The sequence below is a fragment of the Dermacentor andersoni genome, chromosome 4 (genome assembly GCF_023375885.2).
Source record: "Dermacentor andersoni chromosome 4, qqDerAnde1_hic_scaffold, whole genome shotgun sequence".
Taxonomy (NCBI): domain Eukaryota; kingdom Metazoa; phylum Arthropoda; class Arachnida; order Ixodida; family Ixodidae; genus Dermacentor; species Dermacentor andersoni.
The window spans coordinates 82,133,389-82,153,584 of NC_092817.1; the positions used below are offsets into that span (position 1 = coordinate 82,133,389).

The 20,196-nt window shown below is 42.0% G+C and overlaps 1 protein-coding gene across 3 annotated transcripts in view; it reads right to left on the bottom strand.

Annotated features, from left to right (window-relative positions):
* Positions 1-1,094: 1,094 nt before the first annotated feature.
* Positions 1,095-20,196, bottom strand: part of msps (msps cytoskeleton-associated protein 5) — a 107,987-nt gene continuing 88,885 nt past the window's right edge. For all 3 annotated transcript variants that reach the window (XM_050183308.3, XM_055073963.2, XM_055073962.2), the window contains 6 exons: positions 19,707-19,895; positions 15,797-15,937; positions 15,043-15,129; positions 5,598-5,793; positions 3,419-3,576; positions 1,095-1,440 (listed from right to left, as the gene is read on the bottom strand). In XM_050183308.3, coding sequence (XP_050039265.1) covers positions 1,300-1,440; positions 3,419-3,576; positions 5,598-5,793; positions 15,043-15,129; positions 15,797-15,937; positions 19,707-19,895 — 912 coding nt within the window. In that variant the 3' untranslated portion in view covers positions 1,095-1,299. The remainder of the gene's footprint in view (positions 1,441-3,418; positions 3,577-5,597; positions 5,794-15,042; positions 15,130-15,796; positions 15,938-19,706; positions 19,896-20,196) is intronic.

Here is a 20,196-nt window from a genome sequence, read left to right on the forward strand (position 1 = left end):
TGCGTGGGCTTGGATCACCTTGGCCCTTGCCCGAAGTCCAGCTCCGGCAACCGGTGGACTGCTGTCTACTGATTATGTGATGAGCTATGCCATCACTCGCGCACTTCCCATGAGCTGCGCAACCGATGTTGCAGATTTCCTACTCCGAGATGTTTTAGTGTTACATGGTACCCCACGACAGCTCCTTACAGACTGCGGCTGCACTTTCCTCTCCCAAGTCATCGCCGATATCCTACACTCATGTTCTACCAAGCACAAACTGGCTACCTTTTATCATCCCCAGACCAACGGCCTTACTGAGCGGCAATCTGATTATTACTGACATGCTACTGAAATATGCTTCACCCGACCACAAGGACTGGGATGTGGCACTGCCTTACGTCACATTCACCTATAATTCATCACGCCACGATACTGCTTGGTATTCCCCCTTTTACTTGCTCTTCGTTTGTGACCCTGTATTGCCATTGGACGCTTCACTCCCCTTCGTACGGGATTCGAGGACAGAGTATGTCCGCACCACCATCGCCCACGCTGACCATGCGCACCAGCTTGCCCACACTCGTCTGTTGGCATCGCAGGAAACTCAATGGCTCGCTTACAATCGCCGCCATCGTGACCCATACTTTTCACTAGGCTCTCTCGTACTACTTTGGTCCCCTTGCGGCCCAGTGGAGCTCTCAGAGAAACTCCTTTCGTGCTACAAAGGCCCTTAATAAGTTCTATGTCAAGTGACCAATGTCATGAGATAAGCAGCCCCGCGACCTCCGTCATGCCACCCGGTACCACATCACTTGACGTACACATCTCTCGGCTTAAGCCTTACTATGCCCTTACCGATGGCCCTGTCTGAAGCACCGGGACAGTGCCTTTCCCGCCGGGGGTCGTGTTACCGTGGGAAAAGAGGACAATGTCGACGAGGAAGTGGTAACCAGATCTCGGGATTATTAGCTGCTGTTTATGTATCTCTCGCAAATACATAGTGCAAATAGTTTTGTACCCATGACGATATATATATATATATATATATATATATATATATATATATATATATATATATATATATATATATATATATAAGAAAAAAAAAGCCCTTTCTTGGTGGAATAATTTATTCGCGTCAATAAAAGCACATTTAAAAGCAGATAAACTAAAAGCACATCATGAAGCCTAAGGGATGCTACTAGTTACGTTAATTTCCACATTTATTTACACAGGATGAATACGTTATTCGTCAGATGCGTGGTGTGGGCGAATAGCTAGCTGTCTGCTAAACAAGCACCTAAACTGCCCTGCTGCTCAGCAGTGCGACTCCTCCGGACTTCTACCACGATTCCTGAGGTCGGCGATGATCTGCTGCGCTGTTTTCGTCAAGTCCTCCGACTGCTGCACAATTTGCTGATACCTTGCCTCGTGAACATGCAGGGGTTCACTGAATATCTGCAATAGGACAAAATAACTTTATGTTTCAGCAACAAAGGATAAACAACAGGGCAGCTACAGACTGTTAAAGGAGTAATTACATACTTCAGAAGTTAGAGATGTTAAGCAGCATCTTTTTATGAGCAAGAAATGTGTGCTAGCAAGTATCAAGCAAAGATACCTTAATTTGATACCAAAGCTGGTCTCGAAATGCTGCCCATGGCATCATTAACGTTATTGAGAGATAATGACACAAAATTTTTGTGACATTGCATAGCATTCAGGCTAGGTATGATGACAATGCCAATAGGCAAAAATTAAAATGAACAGGAGTGCTGTGCAAGTTTCTGGATGCTCTCAGACTAGCAGCTACAGCAATCACAGGAATGGAGCGACCAATTCTGTGATGAAGTCAAATGATAATGCCCCCACCTCGTGGACACTGAGGCTGGTTAGTATAACAAGTATAATAAATTATTTAGGGTGCTTTGACGCTTTACAGTACCTTTTGTAGGTTTTAGAGGGTTGGCATTTTATTTAACGAAAAGACAAAATGTCGTGTGATGATGATTATCTCCTTTGAAGTGGGGCGGTGACAAACACTGGCCTAGCCTGCTCAAGTTAATCAGGTATGCCATACATGCTTTTCATTCTAGCATTTGTGTATACATCTCCCTAATCTTCTTTATCTTATTTAAAACTTCTCTATCTACATTTTAGCGTTACCTACGCCTGTAACGGATCTGGTAGTATCAATTCATTCCCTGCTTTTCTTTCCACCAATACTCTACAAGTCTCTCGCTTATCTCAACCGCTGACCGGCTGATGCTTCCGTCCACTTTAAATTCAAATGCTTCTGGAAGGTGTACATTACCTACGGGTGAATCCCTTTGCATTCCTTTAGGATGTGCTGAGTAGTCTCCGGATTTTTGCTATGGAATACACATGCCTCATCCTGTTGCGAGTATTTGCTCTGGTATGTTTTTGTCCTTAGGCAACCAGCTCGAGCCTCAAATAGCAAGGCACTACCCTTTGCGTTATCATACAGATTTTCCTTTCTCAATTTCTTTCTTCCCATTCTTGTAAATCTCCATGGTCCTTTTTGTTTCCATTCTTTGCATGCAATATCAGTACTCCTTTAAACGCCACAGCAAGGGCCTGTCCAAAACAAGCGTAAACATGTTGCTCCTTAACCAAAATACACAAAGTATTACTTCTGTGTGGAATAGAAATGCAGATGAACCAGTAGAATAGGTGGAAGAACCCTTTACACCAATTTTATTATTTAAGCAGCATTGTGTATGAAGTTCTAGCACACCAGTGCTGCCTCTACTGTAGCCAGCCCCAGGATGAAGCAGTAATGAAGGACATGGATGATACAATGCAGAAATTACAGTAAAGCTGCCAGATAGATAGTGAAGCCACTAGCAAGACCGAAGCACTTACAGTAATGCCAATGAAGCAAAAGCAGTGCCAAGGCAAGGATTACAAACCATGGTCTTGAGCCAGCATGGCAAACTTGTTGCAAGGTCTAGAGAATAGATTTTGGGGAGCTTGTGGGATTGCTTTAATTGTGATATGATTACCATAGCTGTCTGCTGTAATCTGTCTGCTGTAAGCCATCTGGGAATGCTGTGCACGTCAGTGTCATATTGCAGCCATACCTTCACATTAGCAAAAAAAAAGAAAAAAACTATTCCATAATATATATTTGCACCTAGCTGTTACAGTAATGGTTATCGCCATAGTTGTGCAAACAAAATAAAGAGTGTGACAAAATAAAGAGTCAGTGACTGAAGCACGTCCACTTTGCAGGAGTCTAGAGACTAGCACAGTGAGAATGCTCTTCTAAACAATGGTAGACAGCCCTTTCTGAAACATTTGGTGTGCCAAAATACCGTTGACATGACCATGGTCTCTAAATACTACTGCAGAAGGACATCTGCAGCACATGCACATGCAAGTGGTATTATTAGTAGAGGAAGAAGTGACTAACGTCGGGAATGTCTTCCGACGAGGGATAGTCATCGTTACTAAAGTGCCCCTTGACATTCAGCTGATCCAAGACTGCATTAAGGCGAGTTGCCCACTGTTTTCGATTCCAGTGCATGTAGTCTTTGGGCAGCTTCGACAAGTCTCCTTTCCGAGGACTACCTGGGGAAAAAAGAAAAAGAAGAGTGCAGAAAACATTGCATGACTGACAAAAACTAGCGTGGCAACTTGTAAATGGAAAATGACATAGTATAAGAAATTGAAAGCACCATACAAAACAGGTCACCAGCCATGAGCACACTGTAATCAAGATCAAGGCAGATTGAATATAAGTCCAAGCTGATTGAGTTCACAAGAAGTAGGAGTTTCATGGCTACCAGTATAATTTAGTACGTGTGTATATATATATATATATATATATATATATATATATATATATATATAGAGAGAGAGAGAGAGAGAGAGAGAAAGAGAGAGAGAGAGAGGAGTAATGAAACACAAAGAGGACAGTGGCGGGAATGTCTCGGCATCTTGGAGCAGGCAAGATCTACTTTTGGAGCATGTATATTGTGTTTATGTGGTCCTTAGTGGAAACCTTGCACCTGCTCCAGAGAAACAAAATTTAGTTTAGCGTTCTCCTTAATTTACAATTATTTCATCAAAAGAACTAGGAACAAAATAAGTGATTCACCACTGCAGGTGACTGGCTGCAGTGAGCTTGCACTAAAAACTGTGTTTCCCAGCTGCGCTGGACAAAACTGCACAAGTTAATGAACATTAGAGGGAGACTAAAGAAAAATATTACATCCATTTCATCTGATAAAATCTTTCAAAAGATATTCTTGCTTTCTAGGAAGAGCTAAGTGTGTCCCCATAGAGGTACTTGTTCCAATTGACGTTACATATATTTACTACGTGCACACATTTTGTGACACTTTTTTCATGCACATTACACGCACAGATCATTCCCATGGAATTATAGCTCCGATAAACTTGAAATGCAAGAAGAATACACACACTTAAGTCACCCAATCCAGCAATTTTTTTCTATCAGTATTACAAGTTCAGGGAGCATATTTACTTCTACGAAATGTCATGATTTAGAATGCTTAAACTGAGGTGCATAAAAAGTGAATTTCCTCCTCAACATTATTTAATAACTGGGTTATCTGATCTTCCGATATCTGATCAGAGTTTTGATCTTGGTGTGCATAATTTGTTCAGGTGAATGGGGTTCTGGGTAGTTTGGTCTCACGACATGAACAAATGCAGCTAACAAGTACAGTGGTGCTACACTTTGTATTGTATTGTGTGGTAGCTCCTCAACTTTTGCACTGCTGAAAGTATGTCATGGGGCAGCAATGGCGCAATTTAGATAAAGTTTTTTTTTTTTTTTTTTTTTTTTTTGCAATACGGGCAACAAATTTCAGTTAGTGCAGATTGGTGCAGCATTCCCACTACTAAGAAAGCGCACACCTGCAGACCTAGCCATCACTGCATTATTTAAGCCACTCTGCTGCACGAAAATGTGCTGCAATATTATATCGCATGTTGGCTTTTCAAGTGCAAGGCTTATGTACGGCTCCATTGAAGTGCAACTAATTACAGGAATGCCACATCACTTCAACACACTTTACCACACAATGCCAGTGTGCTTGGAGCTACAATCTCACGCATGTCGACCAACATGCCTGTGCTACCAAAGAGAAAACATATAATAAAGCGGCAACCACATATAATGTATTTCAGCCGAGATTCTGGTGCAGACTTGATGCATTTTTTATTGTACCTTAAGCAACAATGACGAATAGATTTCGAAGGTAACTTCAGCAAGGACATTTTTGCATCTTAAAGGAGATTATGATTCTCCAACACCATGCACAATCTACAAAAGTGTGGTGTCAGTCAATTCACGCTGCTGCAGCTCAATGCTTAAGGCAGTCATGGTTTCACTCCCATGTACAGTTTGCAATGGATGAAAGGTTAGCCTACTAGGCTGGTGCTGCGGCTTAAATGCAAGCACGTGAACAAAACGTACCCTGTGCTTTCAGATCACAACAAACAAAGGTGCTTGCAACATTGGCCGCATGAAAAGGAACGTCTTCAAAGCTGCTGCGGTAGGCATTAGCAGCAGCTGCACATTGGCTGCAAGCAGGTGCAAAAGAACTGAACATTTTGCTTACTAGAGTAGCTGTGGCGATTGGTATCGTTCATGCGCAGAGGAAGAACGTGTGCTACATTGGAGCCTGGAGGTTGTCTTTCAAGTTCGTTTAGCCGTGTTCGCACTAGCTCGCGGACGTGGGGTGCAAGGCTGCGGTAAAGCTGGTCCACATTGATGCCTGGGTTCTTCTTACACAGCCGGTGCAGTACCTGAATGTTCTGGAAAAGGAAAGCAAATAAAACTCTGGCAGAGAATAAGTCGTGACAATAGAAAGAGAGACATATATATTCAAGCTCGTTTTTCTTAATGTTGCTCGCCATAAATAGCGTCACATGTACTTACATTTTGCAGGCGACCACTTTTTATCGGACTAATCATTGTTAGCAAGTTATTGCTCAAAACATGATGCGCCCTACCGTATTCAAAATTTCATGTTGCCTATTCTATGGCATAGGCTTTTCTTGTGTGTGAAACACAAATAGTCTTGTGAATTCTTGAATGTACATGAGCACCAGTGATCACTTTGAAATGCACAGCAATGTGTGCATAAATAGTGGATCAACTTAAGGGTCTGTTGAGTTTTGACAACCAATAACTGTGCTCAACGTGGTCATGATTTTAACATCGCTCGCTTTTCTGGGCACAAGTTCGCCAGATAAGGAGTTGGATTTTTAACTCTCGCTAAGCATTGAGTCGTTCTTCACCATCATGATAATGTGACATTATGGCTTGTTGGCCAGGCCACCTTGCCTGGTCAACAATTTAGAGCAGGACATGACAAAGCCAAGAAGGCTAGCAGGGTTCAATTGAATCTGGCATCATGCACATTCGGATGCAACAGCTATCAAAAGAATTTTGGGTAAACCCCAAATTATAGGGTCTACCGTCCCAAAGCAACACATGAAGTATGAGAGATGCCATACCAAAGAACTCTGAATTCAACCCCATGAGGTTCCTAAACGTACATCTAAATTGAACATTTCTGCATTTTTGCCCCCACCAGAAAGCAAACATTGTGCATGGAAATCGGTTGCACGACTTTGTGCTCGGCAGCACAAAGTCGCCACAGCCACCTAGTGGTCACATTGGGTCCCTGCTCTTAAGCACTTTTGCATTTCTGATGACAGCATACAGGACAAACAGTCTCCTGTGCTTTGCTGGGTTATGCATTCAGTATCGCACTCAGACAGTGGCTGACAGCATAAGAATAGTTGAAGCCATGTAAGCAGCCTAGATGAGGATAAGCGTTTGCCAAGACAACTTAAAATGTTGCAAACTGAAAGGACTTGCTAGAGGAACAACATCTGACAGTACAGGTGTCCACAATACCATAGCGCTACACTAGAAACCAAATTTGAGAATATTCACTAATGCAACGGACTAAAAATGTCAGCTATTACAACCTAGCTACCATAAGCTACATATGCTCAGAAGGGTGACTGAAAAGGCACTGCACCTTACGCACCAAACAAATGTGCCTGAAAAAAAAAAAGGAAAAAAGGAAGCATTCCACCTAAAAGTACTGGATTTGTGCCGCACTATAACCCCAGAACACTGCAAGCCACTTTTCAACAACTAAACTTCAGCAGTTTAGATAATCAGGCATCACTAGCCTACAGGTTAATTTCACCAGTGTTTCAATTCTAATGTAAACATCAAGCATGAAATATGGTTCTCAAACTGGAACTGAAGTAGACACATCACTGATACAAGTAATCTCCATGCCAAATGAACTTTGCTGCTCCAGAAACGGGCCACACATATTGCGGGAACCAGTGTAAATGGAGACACTTGATTCTCTTTTAAGAACATGAATTGTCCTTTGAGCCCCAAAACATAAGGTTGAACAGATGCAAGATGTTTGACAGCAGAGCAAGTAGTACTTCACAAGTATTTTCAAATGAGGTGCAAGATCATACTTTTACAGTAATCTTATCTTGAGCACCAACTGAATGTTCAGTTTTATAATGGTGCACCCTATAGAACAGTGAATATAAAACTACCTAGATAAGCACTAGTTGTACTGTGGAGGGCTACAACTTATTGGAATAAACTTTCCTCTATACTGGTGCTTATGCTCCGCAATAAAAACGTAATGAGAAATGCTGCCTTGTCAAACCAAGGAAATGACTGCAATAATACTGGACAAAGCGGGCTACATAAATAGCTGCATGAATACAGCTGCATGAATGCATACTTGTATATTGGCAAATGTAGCTGGACTGCCAGCTTGGCAACGTGAGGTATGCACGCGGTCATCGCGAAGACAGCAAGCACTCTGGAGCACGCACCCCAAAAAGGTTCACGGTTGACGATGGTGCTAGTGCGTGACAAATTGTCAGAGGGCTTACCACGGCTAAGTTGGTTGGCGCACCATGCAGTTAATAGGACAGACTGGGAACTAGCTAGCAATAAAATCATAATCACTACATGACATCTTCACTGTTAAGACAAAGGTTCTGGTCCAATGTTATGAACAGGGCCTTCTTATCAGGAATCCTATTTTAACTCATGAAGTGCTCGCCTAAGGCAACCACTGAATGAGGTTTGTTTAAATTGAAAAGTCATTCTTGTTATTGTTGGGAGCAAGTTTCTTGTTTAGATGTCCAAATCTGTTACAAAAATTTATTAGAGGAAAAAGAGAGGCATCAGGCATAAAGGCCCATAAACTTACAACAAAAGCAGATATGGCAATTCTACAAGCAGCACCTATTGGAGCACCTGAAGCAGACAAAATACACTCTTTAAATGACCCTGAGGCTGCCACTAGATTTTGATTGTGGAACAAAACAAACATTCACCAAGAGGTTAGTTTTACCTCTTGGCTCGTGTTCATTTTATCCCACTATGTTCATTCCTCACTAGACAAGTTTCCGTCGAACTCTGGATTACACTAGTTTTTCAGTGAAACTTGCTAAAACCTGTGTATCTGAAGCATTTCATGCAAAATGTAAATCACTTAGCCAGCAAGCCAGAGAATCCGTGTACAAGTTTATTATTCACAAGCACAAAATGTACACACGAGTTGTTACCGCTACAGCGAATGCAAATTAGGGTGAACACCTTGCAAAGGCTCGCGCATGCACAGCAACATCCAGCAATAGCGAATGCAAGGCAGACAAACAAAACACAGTCTGACTACTAATGATGTTGAAAGCTGCAACCTCAAGAGGCATGCAATGAAAAAAAAATATGGCTGCATGAACGCACACTTGGATGTCAGCAACTGCAGCAGGCCTGCCACCTTAGCAAGATGAGTCACTCGTAAGACAGGAGTCCTACAGTCGAGTCTCTCACAATAATAGCTTTAGGCAGCAAAAAAAGAAAACAAGATTTTACAAGCATAGAGGCAAGTGTCTACGTTGCAGCGTACAAGTTCACAGCAAGGCCACCAAGCTAAATTTTTTGCTTGAGAAGTCTACAAAAGAAAGAAAAAAATCAGCTCTCAAGGAGAATAACTTGTTCGTAATCAAATGGAACGACACAGAAAGACATGACAGTTTAAAAAGGCTAAAAACAATAAAAGCCATAAGAACTAACAGAAAGATGACATGTCCATGCCCTCCTCTATGGCATTTTGCATGTGACTAATCTATGTCAATATTTTGCGGAAAGCAGCAACGAAAGAGGCAATGATGGGAAAGTGAAACTGTTTTTCAAGCTGCGATTTGTTTTAACAGTTTTTCCAGATTGTCTTTATGAAAAAGTTTGCTGAATTTTGTTGCAAGCTGTTAAATTTACTGATCATATGTTCATATTAGTCTCCCCATTTTTCCCAAGGGGTGTAGTCAGAAGTGTGAATCATATGCAGGGGTGAAATGTATGTGTGAAATACAGTACAGCCTAAAAAAGAAAACAAAAATGTTTACACATCCAATATCAATAAAGATCTTCCATTCAGTCAACAAACTCGCAAGTAATGTTAGTCAAAGCATAATGCTTCTGTAAAGAAAAGTGTGGAATTCGTCTCACTCAACAAAATACATCAACATGCTGTATTTGAGAAACACAAAACGGGGCAGCATTCACACAGTCTTGCATTGGCTTAATCATATCCAAAGCCATTCAGACATGCACCAGATGATTCTATGGCAGAAACAAGACCTTTCACAGATTACTATCCCATACCAGCAAGCATCAATTCTGGATAATGGAGAGCTTTTTAGTCAGGACATATGTGCACCAATGTTTGGGGGTTTTATGCCCTGGAACTGCATAGTGATCTATGAGAGATGCTGTAGTGGAGAGCTCTGACCACCTGGATTTGGCTAACGTGCACCCACAACACGGTACATTAGTGCTCTTACATTTCACCCTTGTTGGATTGTGGCTGCCATGTCTGGGAATCCTACTTGCTATCCTGTGCTCAGCAGCAGAATGCCACAGAGTCTGCGTTAAGTATGCTTAAAGGGCCCCCAAACAAACCCGAGGTCAAAATTTTGTTTATAGTGGCAGTTGTGTAAGAGTCTACAACGAGCATACAGTCGCAAGAATTTTTGAAAATGACGCTCAGGAACGATCAAGAATGCCAGCTGCCATGCATTTTACCCTCTCCTTCGCGTCTCTACCCTTGAGCAGTCTCTTCTCGACGTATACTCCTCTGAACTCCTCTAAATGGCATGTGGACACTACATCATTCCAAACGTCATGTTCACATTTCTCTTTCCTAGTTTCCAAACACCGTCCACATCCGGTTGACATGAATTTGCATTTTTCGTCTACCCACTGTCGCTGCCATGCCAGCCTGTGCTCCATGTTCCTGCGAAGCAGTGCCACGAGGCACCCTGTGTTGTGAATGATATGCGATCACTGCCCGTTTTGTTTACAATACATTGTTAGAGGCCTGACAACACACCTCACAAACAGAAAAGAGAAACCACAAACAAACAGACGAAGGAAGCATTCTGTACACAATATTGTGTGTACATTTGAAATGTGTAAAAAAAATGTCAGGGTTTGTTTAAGTGGAAACAGGAGAGGAGTGTCAACAGCGGCACTGACAGCATCATCGAATGTTGCCAGATGCTGCTGGATTCAAGCTAAATGCAGAGGAATGCTTTGTTTTTCTATAGTGCGATGCTTCTTGGTGGAGCAACACATACTATAAGAAACATTGCACTGTGGCGCTACCATCTTCTTGCCAGCAGAAAAGAGGACACATCCACAGAATGAAATAACGAGGTTTATGTGGTATAGTTGAGCAAAGAGTCACAAGAACATTGCCGCCAGCTCAGCTGTTGGCGACTCCATCTCGTACCTGCTAAAATGTTTAAACTAAAGATGTACATATTGGCTATGAAAGAGCTAACCATAAAAACCCAGATAGCAAGTTTCATTTACACTTAAATGTCTCAATGTTCGTAAATGCAGCCATTAAATGCAAAAACAGCAATGTATGCAACTTTCTACAACAAGTGATCTTTCAAGATCAGGAACATGAACACGTAATTGTGGGAAAGAAGGTAGACAGACTACCACAGCCCTAGTCCAGGCGCAGTACATGATTCATTAAAGTTGAGCACTAGGGAAAAAGAAAAAAGGAAAAGTAACTATTGTGAACCTTCAAAGTGCACTGCAGATAAGATTTAAAGGGGCCCCAAAACAGCTTTTAGCAGAGTATCAAAAGAAAGTGAAGTGAACCATCGAACATTTCATGAATTTGCTTCAATGATAATATTTCTGCATTAATCAAGTTCTTACTATGCATAAGAAAATCCGCCACATTATTCCTACAAGCCCTTACTGGCTTACGGTAATGCTCCAAACGGCGCCACATGCAAACAGTTTCCGCAATAAATCAGTCAATAATGTTGCTTTAATAATAATAATAATAATAATAATAATAATAATAATAATAATAATAATAATAATAATAATAATAATAATAATAATTAAGCTTTACCGAAATAAAAAATGACAATGCAGGCATGCTCAGAAACATTTTACCCATGGCTAGTTTAAAATGAGCATTGTGACCAAAAGTGCAGTTGACGCGTTTTGCATTTGCTTCCCCTTCAGGTCTACCTGAAGCTTCAAATGAATGCAGATGAACTGGAAAAACAAACTTTGCAAGCTTATAGGTCTCATGAACCAAAGTAACAGCCTGGAAAAAGAATACTGTACTTAGGGATAGGAACACTAATTCAAAATGTAATCCCTTTCAATACATAAAAAAAACTTCCAGCATAGTGAACTCAAGTAGATACCACTTTTGTGCATGGAGAGGAAACAGTCATAGCGATTTTTTTTGGTGAAGAATTCTTTACACACATTAAAAAGCTGCCTATTGCACTTTTCTTTTAGTATTGTGCTACACGATGAGCATGCACAGCACGCCAGAAGGATGACAGGCAACATTTTGTTTACTGCCATTGGCATATAGCCTCCACTTCCCACTTTGCTCAATTCATTGCGATTAGTGTTGCCTACTTACTAGTGTGTGATGGTGCATTTGAAACGTGTTTGTGCATGCATATGCTTTCTTTGTCTTTTATTCTCATTTATTACACTTGGAGTAGCATGCCAAGCCTCAGAGGCTGACCTCTCCAGCTACCATTAATGTTTCTCTTTTGCATACTGGTTCATGTACACTATTTCCTTGTGATCCAATACTGAGATGTACAAAACAAAGGGTAAACCACTTGTGGCGAGCTGCACAGCAGCGAGTGTTCAGAAGCCCAATGGCACTAGTGGCTTTTCTAGCAGTCTACCTCAAAAAAGGAAAGAAGAAAAAGAGAGAGGCAATATTTTTCCACAGTCACTATGTCCTGCACTCCCCGAGTGTTTCAATATTCTGCTCTACCTTTCTACCATCGTTGCACACTTTCTTCGACAAGTTAGACCAACTATGGCTGAGCCAGAGTTTCTCTTTAACTAAGGTGCACAATGTCTTTTCAAACTGTGTGTATTCTACTGTTGAAATGAGGCTTGCTCATTTTGTACTACTACTGCTGTGCGAGAGAGGGAGCCTGTGTTTCCACAAGAGATGGATAAAATTGTGCTTGTATATAGTGGAATTTGTAAAATCCCCCAAAATGTGTGTAAATACTATACCAGAGTGCCTAATCAAACTTCCGTGAGCTGGTGCATTCACCGCTACAGTGGTGAACATATCTTAAGACACGATGCTCCTTTGCCCCACACAATTAGTGCTTTCTGCTGCGTTGCTGTAGCATTGCCTAGTTAAGACTAGGGCTGGGCGATTGATAGATTAACCTTCTGATTAATCAATCAACTCTATACCTACCACACCCATTGAGCATTGTTAGCCCACTAACGATAGTTTCGAACGGCGTTTTCAAGACATCCTGCACCACTTATGGACACTGCGCCATGCGACATATGGTAGGAGAACTAAACTTTCGTTTCTTACGGAGTTAGCGTCTTTTTCCTCGCTTGGCGGCGATTTTTCAATTAGTATCGAAGATGCGTGCGTGCTCTTCAGAGTTGAAAACAAAAATGGCCACCTCCAAAACAACGCGTATCTCGTGGTTCCACTGCGTCTGCGCCAACTTTATCGACCGCTCAAGCAACAGCGAGTCGGAGGATGCTGCCTTTTCATCTGACCGATTCTGAGAGCGATGATGATGGAAACCAACCCGGAATTTGAACATGCACCACTAGTTTGCACTCCTCCGCCAGCTGAAGCCATTCAGCACTAGCCAGCTAACATTGAGAGGTACTGAAACTGCAAGAAATCTTTCATGACAGCAAAACGCAGCAAAAAAAAAAAAAAAAAAAAAAGTTTACTGAAAGACTTGCAACGTTCCCCTATGTTTCACATTGAGAAGCTGCTTTGCTACATGGCACAGCCAGCTGCACGGTTTCCAGATAAATTGCTGTAGTGTAAGTAGTGTTCAAGGAAAACTTGATTTACTTGCAGATAGTGACTATAAGCAAAACATTTTGAATACTTCAAAAATTTTACAGCATTTTCTTTTCTCTTTTTAAATGCAAGCGTATCTTTAAAGTTTTCCGATTTTATTCTACAATCTTGTTTTTGGCAATTTATATTTTTTTATGATATACATTTAGTAAATAAAAGTTGTAAGCCTGAAAAATGGATTCATTCTGCTTTGTTGTCAATATTGCATAAAACTTTGAGTGAAATAGCTTCTTCAGAAAAAAAAAAATCTAGTGTAACCTTCAAAAAACAGCCATTTTTCCCAAGGCAGGGAAAACGTTAACGCTCTAACACAACTAAGTTTTTATTTTCTTTGTAGTCACGATTAAATGTGAGCTTAACCGATCAAGTGGTTAAGCTCACATGACCAAAACCAGGTAAGTGACAGCATTGACGCCACTGCTTCTCTTGCTGAACAAGAAGGAAGGGAACGTGTTCCAACTGCAGCCACATATGACTGCGGCCACATATGCGTGCTGCCCTTTGAACATTTCAACAGATTCTGTCATGTGTTCCTATTCCTGTTTGTGTGTTCACACGTGTGTGCAGCATTTTATTTTAGCTAGAAAAAGGGAGAGATAATTAGAGGCATTTTACTTTCCTTCGGTGCTTGAATGAAAGGAGGCATGGTGCAGAATGAACATGGATGCTGCCCCATTTCGCTTTTTTGCCAAAAAGAGTCGATGAATTGACACATGAAAGGGGCCCTGAAACACTTTTCTAACTTATAGATAGACATCACTATTAAATTATGTTGCCTCACGAATCTCTTCCCGCAAAAACTTTTTAAATTCTTCAAGCACAAGCAAAGTTAGACATAGTTATCGGATCAATCAGCAGCTTTCCGTCTCCTTTCATTTCCTTTAGTGCACTGGAAGCTACACAGGGGAGACTGCAAGCGGGTGCGCATTACAATGAAACTGAAGTGTGCATTACAATGAAAATAGGGCTCCACTTGCCACAATGAATCTGAAATAATGTCATTTACTAAATATATAGCAGTTAAAACAGGACCTAGAGTCACATTCACATGAAGCTACAATAATGAGATTTTAATACATACTTCTACTTCCTGGAGCACTGTAGCAATGTGAGGTTCACTGCAAGGATGCGAGGTTCAAACACAAGTGAGCTGGGAGCAACATTTGGCTTGTATAGGACAAACTGCGAGGCCTCTTGATCAGCAGTTAATCTGCCATGTTGAAAAGTTGTTCTTGGGCCCCCTTAAAGAGAAGTACCCCGCAGGTGTGGTACGACTACAGCATGTGGCAGACAAACTCTGCCCTTGTATGCCCTTCACAACAAACAATGGGCCAAGCGTTATCACATACTTTCTGTTCCACACGGGAGACATGTTGCGCAGCAATCCACAAGTAAGAAAAAAAAAAAGCAGGCATTGTATCTTACAACAGTTACTATCACAGTAGGTACCATTTGGCAAGGCACAGTCTCATCAAAAGTCCGTAGCACAGAAAGAAAAAAAAAATATGGAATGCCAAAGTGTTCTTGGGAGTTTGGCCACAGTCAATGTTTTCTAAGACGGCGATAAGGCAGTCAAGCCTACCTCGTCAAAGTCGTCTTCACTGCTCAACTTGTGCATCACATTCTTGAACTGCTGGTGGACACTCTTCTGCTCAGATTCATCGTTGCTCTGGCAGCACAAATTGAGGTGTGGGAGAGAAAAAAAAATGTTCATGTGAGCTTCTAGCTGCACCAAGCAAGACAATATCAAAAAAATCTAAAACCAGGCTAGGTTTACTGATGGAGTCTGATGACCCAAAGGAACCACACAGTGGTCGAGGGGAACGCTACAGTGGTAGTTCTAAATTAGTCTTGACTACCTGGGGTCCTTTAACATGCACTTGAAGCTCATAGCAGAATCACAGGTCACATTAGAACCCTCCCGCAACCCTGTGTTCTAAAAAAGTTTCTTTAGGTTCCCCCCAGCACACCGAGTAGTGTTTGGACAACATAAGCCCTATCCCATAGTTCATACAGCGCAGAATTGGAGACATATAGTCCGACAATCACTTTCAGCGATATCACTTTCAGTTTGCAATTACTGGTTAGTTGTTCAATAGTGGATGAGCTGATTGGCTAATTGAGCACTACGTCACACGAAGGCGATAGCACTGCTGAAAGCGATTGTCCAAACTAACATCCCCTGTTTAGAGTATCCAAGTCTGTGTATCCTCAGAGCGAAGCAGAAACTCTCTGCTGGACCAACCCCACACAGACAGAAGCAAAAGCAGAGGGCAGCATGCTGCGTTAGAAGTACACACAAAGAAACATCAATTGTTTGCCCTTAGCTGCAATACCTTGTTCTGAGAGTCGTCGGAAAAACCCTTGTTGGCAGAGATCTCCGCACTTTTCCGAGCGTGCATCTTCAGCATCTTGGTAATTGTATTCACAAGGGAAGACTCCTCTTGGCCTGGCACCATCTCTGCATATGTCAGCAGCTGCACAGTGAAACGAATGGCCAATGTGATTTCGAAGTGCCTGCTTCGGTTGCTTTGAACTGCAGCTTCACTAGCTGGGTTCCACAGAGCAGCTTTCATGGGTTCTGAGACAACACAAACTGATACAAGCACACCTTTTCCTGTTCGTCATCAAATTTTATTCACTGCAAGACTAAGACCTTGGCCTCTCCCAGCAATCTCCTATTACCCATGTCTTTTTCTCGTTACCCTTCCCTTTAATACTGCAATTATACTTACTGGCCTGCCTTGTGCTTAACATGAGCTTGGGCACGGTTTTAGTCTTTACAGTAATGCTACAAAACAAACAATTTAGGGGGGTGGGTGGGGGGTGTTACTGCGATGCAATGCTTGATGGTTGCGATGAGGATGTTCAGTCAAGCACAGTTTAAGAACTTCAAAATTGTGGTGTAAGATAAGTTCTTTTTTCATACCATGTTAACAAAACACTGGTGACAGCAGGTCGCAAAGGTGATGCATGGTTTGAACAATTACTGTGAATCCTTAATATAAAAAACATTTAACAAAACATAGAACATAATTTCTTTTTTCTTTTTTTTTTTAATTTCCTAATCCTAGCATTACTGAACACCACAGATTTCCCCAGGCAATCTAGCGAACCATGTTCTGCAGTTTCCATATAACAAACCATGCACATCGCACTGATGCATCTGGGGGCCTCTGCGACGAGCAAATGTCGTCCTACAGTGGATTTATCCTTTCCCCATGCTCTTCTGTATGTAAAGTTGCCGGCTAGTGGGAAAACACCAACAGTCAAGCAAAGCACGGAATGCACTGCTTCATCTGTCATGCCAGTACAGAAATCTCGGGCAGCACATGGGCCAGTCAAAATCGAATAGGTTTCTGCGATACCATTATCAGCACACCATTTGGCCACAGTGGTTACTACTTTATTTTTTATTCATCAATTACCCTGCAGCGCCCAAAGGCGTTACAGCAGGGGGGTTACAACATGGAATAAAATACATCTTCATCCACACAATGCACTTTCTTTTCAGTCAGATATTCCACTGTTTAATTGTGTGAAACTTGAAAAAAGCTTTCTTTGATAGATTCAAGCAGTTTAATGAACCAAAGCAGCACTGCAGCTATGAGAGCTGCCTTAGTGGGGTAATTCTGACCAGCTGGGATTTTTGAAAGAGCATCTAAATTTAAGTACACGACCATTTTAGCCTTCCACTGCAACTGAAATATGGCTACTGCAGCCTGTAATAGCACCTGCAACTTCGTTCTTAGCAGCATAAACAACTACTACAAGAAAACGAAAATTTTCAGTAAAGGTGAAGAAAGCCACTATTGGTTTAAGTATTACAATCCAAGACTGAGTAAACCGGACAATGAATCTTGATGACACCCAACTGCAGATATTCTCAGCATTCAGCAGCAGTGAAATATAGCCCTATTTCGCCAGTACAACAAATCGAAAACTGCGAAATAGGCTTGTTGTAGTCACAACAAAACAATTGACGGAGTTCCTGGGACCCTACATGCTTACAGCAATGCTGTAAATGTAGTGGGAGAGTGCTTGTAACATCTATCACTGTAGGAATGAGATAACCTGACAGCTCGACTGTGAAGTACAAATTTACAACTGCTGCATAATGCCAGCAAGAAGTGCAGATATCAGGGCCATTGGCTACAAGAGGATTATTACACAGTCAAGCTTGAATGACAAAGCAGTTTTCGTTCAGCAGTGTGGTTGGTAGTAGAAGGGTCGTTTGATAAGTATGGTAAAAATACAAGAGATGGCTCTACTACTCTGTTTTCTTCTAGGTGACGCACGAGAAGCACCCTTCATATGACAGCAGAACTTGTTTACGCTGGTACCGACAGTTAGTAAGCTTCCGACAGGCATTGGCTACTGAGCTGTGCGGCGATTCCTGCCAAAATGCAAAAAAGGTAAATTTCGAGCAGTGATCAAACATTTTCATTTAAAACACTGGACGGCTGCCCAAATTAAAGCAGAGTTGAGCGAAGTTCATGAAGACTCTGCACCATCACTGAAGACCATTTACTACTGGATAAATGAATTCAAACGTGGCCGAACTTCGACGCAAGATGAAGCAAGCCCCGAGTGTCCAGTGGAGGTCACCACACCAGAAACGATATCGAAGATCATCGAATTGTAATGAAGAATGGCCGAGTGAAGGTACGAGAGATAGCTGAAATTGTAGGCATCTCGGCAGAGAGTTCACAATATTCTTCATGAGAAATTGCAGATGAAGGTCTGTGCACGTTGGGTGCCTCAACAGCTGACGATCGACCAAAGGCGCATGAGGGCGGACATCTTGAAGCTGTGTTTATCAATGCTTGATCGCAATCCGCAGGAATTTCGGCATCTATTTGTGACAGTCAATGAGATGTGGACACATCATTACACTCCAGAGTCTAAACAGCAGTCAAAGCAATGGAATGGGCCTGATAAAGGTGCTCGAAAAAAGGCAAAGGCAGCCAGAAAGGTGATGACGACGGTCTTTTGGGATTCATGAGGAATAATTTTTGTAGTCTACTTACAAAATAGCAAAACAATAACAGGACCATGTTATGCAACAATCCTAGATCAACCGAAAAAAGAATTGCGCACTAAGCGACCTGGGTCCACTACGGAAAAATCTCTTTCACAAAGACAATGCTCCGCCCCACAGATCGCTTGTTGCAATGGCCAAATTACACTAGTTAGGCTTTGAGGTTGTGCCTCATCCACCCTAGTCTCCGGATTTGGCCCCATGCCACTTTTTTCTCTTTCCAAACCTGAAGAACTGGCTGGGTGGAAAGAAATGTTCTTCAGATGAAGAAGTTATCTCAGTGGTAAATGACCACTTCAAGGACCTCGAGCCATCCTTTTTTTTCTGAGGGGATAAAAAAATTGGAGCGCTGCTGGAAGAAGCGTGTGGAGCTGGAAGGGAACTACATTGAAAAATAAAATATAGTTTTCCGCAAACATGGTATTTCTAATTGCTTTTTACCACACTTATCAAATGACCCTCGTAAATGCTGGCGAGAGAACATCCAGCAACACAGCCTGCAACACAGCTCCAAAACTACCGCATTAACAGATTGTTGGAATGCGCCGCTGGATACCAGCACTGAATACGGTAGCATGCTTTGGTTATAGTGGATAATAAAGAATTACTAAGCTCAGATATAGTAAAGCAATTGAAGTCTTAGGTGTAGCGAAAAAGTTGCACCGGATATAGTTAAAAAAAACATTTATTCTGGGGTTTTGAGGAGCACCGTAGTAGGGGACTCTAATTTTAGTGACATGGGGTTTATAACGTGCACCTAAATTTCAAATACATGAAAGTCTTGCATTTTGCTCCCATCGAAATGCAGCTGTCATGACTGGGATCAAACCTGCAACCTCCAGCTCGGCAGCGCAATGCCATAGCCACTAAGCTACCACAGCGGGTACCAGATACAGTGAACCATTTGATAAGTATTGGATAGATGTAAGCCAGTGGCTAACTAGACTCCTAGGACCTACGAAGGGCTCGAGAGCTCATTTATACAGCTTAAATGTATGAGCTGCTCGGACTGACGTACATCTGGAAATAATTCCCAACTCCCATTATGTAAACAGTTAGCATTTAAAGAAGAGAGCAAGCTACCTCGAAATAAGAAAATGTATAACATAAACATGCATTTTAAGGCGTTTTAGGTAATACAGACTTGTGACGCCAATGCAGTCACAGGTTTGTTCCAACCCTGGGGTTCAGTCAATTTGGCCCACCTTGTGACCTTTGAGCCCGACCAGCTTGTAGATGATGGTGCGCACTGTGCGCAATGGTGTGTCTGAAGGCCGGCCCTCCCAGAAGGAACCACGGTACGCCTTCAGAAACAGATGCAGGTCCAACAGGACCAAATCCAGGCTCAGCTCGTCCACGATGTTCTCGAGCGAGGACATCATCTTCCACAAGCACTGCAACCCATAAGAGGAGGGAACAAATGGCAATCAAACACCAAAAGTAGAGGATGGACAGAGCGGGCAAGTTACTGATAGTTCATTCTTGGGGACGTCAGCTGAGGTGGACGAAAGGTAGAGTCGCAAATTTCACTGACCTATACTCAGTTTCATACATAGCAGGCAATGCTACAAAGAACAACCTGTCTTGTTGCTCATATTTGCGAAAAAAAAAAAAAAAAGAAGTGCATTGCATACCATTAAAGGTTCACTAAAGGCAGATATGTCAACATGGGCTGTTAAAACAGTACCATTCCAG